The 6,741-nt window shown below is 37.4% G+C and overlaps 1 protein-coding gene across 1 annotated transcript; it reads right to left on the bottom strand.

The window, feature by feature from the left end:
* Positions 1–354: 354 nt before the first annotated feature.
* On the bottom strand, positions 355–1,314 carry Or56b2 (olfactory receptor family 56 subfamily B member 2). The gene has a single exon (NM_001001000.1). The coding sequence runs from the start codon at positions 1,312–1,314 to the stop codon at positions 355–357; it is 960 nt and encodes a 319-aa protein (NP_001001000.1).
* Positions 1,315–6,741: the final 5,427 nt, after the last annotated feature.

The following is a 6,741-nucleotide window of genomic DNA, read 5'->3' as shown; positions in this document are numbered from 1 at the left end:
CAAACCCAGTTAGTAACTTTGAGAAAAAATTAGATAACATGATATTTGGTTTTTCAAGAAATTTATTTTTACTGAATGTAATGGCCAATGCTATTAAATTCCAACACTCAGGAAACAGAGGCAAGTGGTTCTCTCAGAGTTCAAGGCCAGCCTGGTCTATATAGCAAGTTCTAGTCCAGCCATGATTATAGGAGTGATAACCTCTTCCAAAAGTAATTATTTTAAGTGATATTTATGATAAATATTAAGGTATTACACAGATTTATCAAGGATATTGAGTATTATGCCTGTAAGACTAGTCAGTACAGACAGCCTAGTTTTGAAATATTAAGGTGACTTGGGTTTTCTGCTGTTTTAGCCTCCTTTGACATCCAGCCTAAGCACCTTGTACAAGCCTTGTTTGAGCTCTTTGTTCTTAAGGGCATACACCATGGGGTTCAGAGCAGGGGGAATAACATTGTGGAGCACATTCAGCAGAACTGGGATGAGTGGAATTTTCATTCCTACACTGTGAGTGATGGACATAACAACAATGACTGTGTAGAAGAAAAAGATTAGGATGAGGTGAGAAGTACAGGTACTTAAAGCTTTAGATGCAGCTTCTGCAGAGTTCAACCTCAGCACAGACCGAAGAATCAAAGCATAGGAAACAATAATTAAACCAAGGTCACTTCCCATGAGTGTCCAAGCCAGGAATAACTGGTTGATGCTGTTAATTTTCCTGTCATCACAGGCAAGGCTAGTGACCCCAAGGTTAGAGCATAGGCAGTGCTCAATTTTATTCTGAGAACAGTAATTTCTCTGAGCAGCCAACACAGGTACTGAAATGGGAGCCACAAAATTTCTGAAGGTCATAAACACAGTTGCTTTGATCACAAAAGATTCAGTAACTATTGAAGAGTATCTCAGTGGTCTGCAAATTGCCACATACCTATCTATAGCCATGCAGACAAAGATACCTGACTCCATGGCAACAAAGCAATGGATGGTATACATCTGAGCAAAGCACTCAGGGAGGCTGATGTTGTTATCATTGAACCATAAGATGGCTAAAATCTTGGGCATGATAGTAGTTGCCAGACCCATGTCCACAATAGCAAGGATGCCCAGGAAATAGTACATAGGCTGGTGTAGTGATGCCTCTTGGTAAATGATGCTCACAATAAGTATGTTGGCAATGAGAGCCAGGACATAGAGCAGAGCCAGGGGCAGGGAGAGCCAGTGCTGCCAGCTGTGGATACCTGGAAATCCCATCAGAATGAACTCAGACACCTGGAACCTAGAGCTGTTAGAATCCCTGAGGATCTGGAACATCTCTTGCTCCTAATAAAATAATGCCTATTCCTGATTATCTGTGCAGCAGTGTTGGATGCAGATTTGCCCAGGGTTTAATATCAAGAGATGAATTTCTGTCTTCATCTTCCCAAACTGTTACTGATACTTGTTACTCTTATGATACAGGAACTCTTGTTGTGGCACATTTTTTTAATTTATCAAATCACCCACACTGTTCCTTGCTGCAGATCATATTTTCCCACTGTCTCCTAAGTCAGAAATAGAACATTAGAGGAAATAAAAGTATGGTTAATGATCTTCCATGCAGTACGTTGTTGACTCTGTGCATGATGGAAATAACCTGATATTTTGGTATAACAGGTATATTTGATTTGACTAGGGGTTGCTTTGGAGATCTAAAATATAAAGCTCAGTGGAGTGTTTTATGTAAAATTTTCCTTTGCTACAATCTTAGACAGTACTATATTTTAGAACAGAAATCATTCTATTTCCATGTAAGAGAAACTTTTATTAATAGTGTGTATGTATTAGCATATGATCAAATATATTTTCATGTTATAAAGTAATGTAAGCTAGAGTTTTAGAATGCAGATATAATACTTAAATTTAATTTATATTTATTTTTCACTTGCTGTGCGTTAAATTCTGGTCCTCCTACATGCTAGGTACACTATCGCTGAGTTATATCAAAAAAAGTTAGCCATTAAAATATTTATTGTTATATATGTACATTCACAAATTAACATGTATAAGTTAATGTAAATCTAGATGCATTGTAAGAAGATGAGTGACTGAGCAAGCGTTATACCAACTTCCTTCACACTCTTTGACTGTCAGTTTTCTCTTACCTCCAAGTCCTTAAATGTTAATGTACTCATTTGACCATGCTCAGTCTTTGCCGCCCATCAACATGGCAGTAGACTTACCTGATTTGGTTTTTCTGTCTTAGGTGGATGAAACACAGATGTGTCTGAGTACGTCTCAGAAGAAGAAAGTAGAAGATAGTGATTCTGAAGAACAAGGGAGAGCAGTTGACAAACGAGTGTCTAGACCCTGTTCAGCATCTCTTCTGTGGCTTCTCACTTGGCTATGATTCTCATCTGACTCCCACCACTTCTAATGATGCCTGTTTGTTTAAGAGAAAGAGAGATTTTTCACCATCATCATAAACAGCACTATGAAAATCTATACAGAAGTGAAGTCTGAAGATTGTGGGGAATACCTTCTCCAAGGAATAAGCAACAATTTTCATGACTGACTGTGATCTAGGTGAGTGGAACCAAAGCTACCTTTCTAAAGAATTAATCAATTAGACAATCAGCTGAAACATACGAAAAGTTCCTGAGCCCTCTAACAAAGCTTCTGGGCAGTGGATCTACTCCCCTGTGCCTGAGCATCCTGTCACATGTCCTCTCATATCATTTTCTAGTCAAAAAAATGAAGAGATGAAAATAACCTGGTCCAGATGTTCAATGTGGTGATCTTAAAACATCAGCATTCTCTTATAGTTGCTGTACTTCTATCCATGGGCATGGCCCTCCATGTCCTAATCCCTTGAGCTCTGAAATACTGTTGAAAGTATTTGAACTGTGTTCTGTATCCCAGAGGATATAGCAGTGTTTTAGGAACAAAGTGCTAGTGTAAAAACAAAGTGGCCCTCTGGGAAGAAGATTAGCAGATGGAGCTTTCTATCCCACTGCTTCCTGAAAACACATAAATAAATGATTTCATTTGTATGATGCACATGTCTGTTTGTGAGAATCCATACGGTGACAGTAATGAGAATAAATGTGTTGTTAACAGTCATGATATTTATATGATTTCAACACTTCCTGCTGTGGACAGACTGTGAGCTGCACATTGAAATAGTAAATATTTGAATCATTTACATACAGAGACTCACCTTTAATTCATTTTGCATTATTATGTGTAGTGGTGTAATAGAGATCATTGAGAACTCTATAGTAAGACTAAAATCTTGAAAATGATCCCTAGGTAACATTGGTTCTTATTTTCACCAAGTTTATTTATTTGCAAGTGGGATTGACAATAAACTTTATCACATTGAGAAATTCAGCCAAAATTTCATAACTTAGATTTGATTAGGCATGCAATGTTTGAGGTAGAGATGATGATCACAGAGAAATTAAAGAGCAATAAATTACTCTAATTTTCTATTTGTTTAAATTGGTAGCAAATTAATGCCTATAGTCTATATGTTTACTATTTATAAGTTTTAAAATAAATAAAAATGTATTTGAGAAAAGATATAGTGTAAGAAGAGTACCTAGTAAATATCTCTTAACCTGTAATTATATATTCTGAGAAATAGTTATTGAAAGAAGATCATACAAGTTTAAAAGTTCTATAATGCCAAATTTTTCATTTTTAATTGCATTATATATTAAGTATTCTTTAAAAACAGAGTTATTACTCCACAGAAGGAGCAGCTAGGTGCGGCAGTAGGAGGTCTGCCACCACTAGTTGGGACTGTTGTCAATTGCAACTTCCAGGCTGGCCTTCACCCACATTGAACACGAGAAGGGATGATGATCTGGAGAGAGACTGAATGGGCTTCAGAGAAGTGATCCTGAGCTCAGTACAAGTTCAGAACTGCACCGGGTGCAAGAGACTGTGATGTAAACATGTCACCAGAGACTGGAGGTGGAATTCTTCATGAACCCTGCAGATAACTAGGCTGATCAATTTATGGAATGTGCCACCCAATCACTACTCAGGTGAACGACAACCTGAAAACATGTGTGCTAAGAGTCACAGTCCTGCCCATTGATGCAAATATTATTAGGAAAGAACTGAAAGATCTGGCCACTTTTGCAGAAAGTCCCTTGGGCTTCCAGAAAGAAAGTACATTCCTTAGTGTTTGGGGAAAATGTTCTGTAAAATTCTGTTATATGCATTTGGTTTATGATTCTTTTGGCTTCATAGTTTCTTTATTTAGCTTTTGCCTAGATAACCTGTCTATTGGTGGGAGTACATTAGTGAAGTCACCAACTAACACTGGGTTCTTCCTGTCATCTCAGATATAATAGTGTTTCTTTCATGAAATTAGGTGTCCCTCACTGTTACATAAGTGTTTACAATTGTAGTATGGTCCAGGTGGATTTTTTTTTCTTCAGTGAGAATGAAGTGTCTTTCCCTGTCTCCTCTGGGTAGTTTTGATATAAAAAGCTATTTTGTCAGATGTTAGGATAGCTACATTCATTTTTTTCATTTGTTTTGGTTTTGCTGTTTGTTTTGTTCTGTTTCTTTGTTTTGTTTTGTTTTTCTTTTTTCCCATTTCCTTAAAATATCATTCACCCCAAAATGGTGTTTCTCATTGATGATGAGGTGTGTTTTCTAGAGGCAGAAAAAGATGGATCCTAATTTCTAATCTTATCTGATTTGTGTCTTTTTATTGGAAAAATTCACACTGTTACTATTTTGAGTTATTATTAAATGGTGTTTATTAATCCATGTTATTTTGTGATCGTGTCCCAAGGTCCACTCAGCATTCAGGTAATTGAGGAAGGCACCAAAAACTGATGACTTTTGGCTATTCAGCTCTCTCTTGCTATTCTGGGAATAGAAGCTGATGGCTTCTGGAAGTGTTATTTTCTTAGACTCCATTTAAACATTCTGAGCCTTTATATCCCTTGTACCCTCTTGGAAATATTTATTCTCCTCTTTCAAAATGATTCCTTCTGGCATCATCTGTACAAATGACTTGTGGACATAGCTTCCTTAAATCCATAGAAGAGAAAATTTGACAGCCTTAGGTTAAGGATGGAGGCGTTTATTTAAAATTACAGTTCATCCAGGCAGCAAAGGCATAACAGCTGCAGACTGAGCCAGCCGGTCACATGACACTCACAATCACGAAGCAAAAGAGATGAATACTCATTCCCTACTAGGTTTCTCTTTAATGAGATTCAGGATGTTAGGCAATGGAGTGGTACCACTGACTTTATGATGTGTTTATCCACGTCAGTTAACTTTTTCTAGACAATCCCACACAGATGTCTTCAAAGACTTGCCTCTTCAATGATTCTGTCAGACAGTGATTAATATTAAGCACCACACTCTGCTTTATCTTCAAGCTCAGGGTGTTAGTTCAACCTATACTATTTGTAAGGGTTTCCACTGAGCATTTTACTAGCTTATTTTCCAAATATTTCTGTTTATTGAATGCAATATTGACATACTGTACAGTCTTCCTTAATTCATTCAGCTATTTGTGTATGCTCTCTTGGAATTCAAACAAGGGTGCCTCCATCTCTGTACGATTGATTTAAATGTGTCCATTAATTGTGGTTTAGATTGTGTTGGTTTCATCTAATTAATTCTTGTTGGAGGACATCACCATAGTGTAGTCTTAGTTTATGTCTTGATTTTTCATGTTTCTTATGTTGTTGCATTGGGTCATGTGCTGGATATAGGTTGCATTTAAAAACACATTCATTCAATGCAAGAGCTTGTAGTGTCAAGGGTAAATAAGTTATACTGGGTTTAATGTGTCATTTTCATACTAGACAGGCATTCGTGGCAGTAGAATTAGTCTCCTGAAAGTAGAATACTCTTTATAATAATGATCATTATCAAAATGCATGCCCACTGGGAAGATACAGTGACAATCAAGTAACAAAGAGCACTATTTAAACACCAATCTACTTAGGCCATAAAGTAACACCAATAGTATAGTTTACATTTAGGTATTATTTACTGTGGGTATGAGTGGAACGAAAGAAGAAGATGAGGAGGAGGAGCAGGAGAAGGAGGAATAAGAAGAAAAAGAGGAGAAAAACAAGAACAAAAAATAGGCTAAGACTGGTGATTAATACTATATTGACAGAAAAATAGAGGAGGGAAAGAAAACAGAAGGCAGAACTATAAGCAAGGAAATACAACCAAATAACATAAGCTCCATTTCAGATTGTAGAGACATAAAGAACTCACAAGCCAGCCTTGTTTATGGTCATGTGAAGCCTATGAAATAAAAAGAGGAAAGAAGAAAATCAAAGGAAAAGAGAGGGCAAGAACATAGCAGGAGAGATCTGGTCTTCTGAACTGAAACTGGTGTTACAGCCAAAACAAACCCAAATACTGAGTGGTGTATAGAGTCTGGAGACAGTCTTGTCTGATTACTGGGTGATGGCTGTCTTGTCCCTTCCCAGGCAATATGCTTCTACACTTGAGAGGTCCTTTGCAAGGCTGAAGTTATCACAGTGTTGGTCCCACCAGTGGGAGGTTCTTTTAGGGGTAAGGTCACAGGCTCCGTGAACTCCTGCAGAGGCCAGCTTACAATGCAGGTCCTGCTTCTTGACTGTCCTTTATAATGCTGTGAAAGTCTTTGGACCCTGCTTTTATTTTTCTTCTGAAGAAGTTGTCTCCAACAAGATTCTGTGTTTCTGAAAATGTAGAGGTTTAGATGCATCTTACAAGTAACCT

The sequence above is a fragment of the Rattus norvegicus genome, chromosome 1 (genome assembly GCF_036323735.1).
Source record: "Rattus norvegicus strain BN/NHsdMcwi chromosome 1, GRCr8, whole genome shotgun sequence".
NCBI classification, from domain to species: Eukaryota; Metazoa; Chordata; class Mammalia; order Rodentia; family Muridae; genus Rattus; species Rattus norvegicus.
This window is presented reverse-complemented; position numbering and strand designations above follow the sequence as displayed.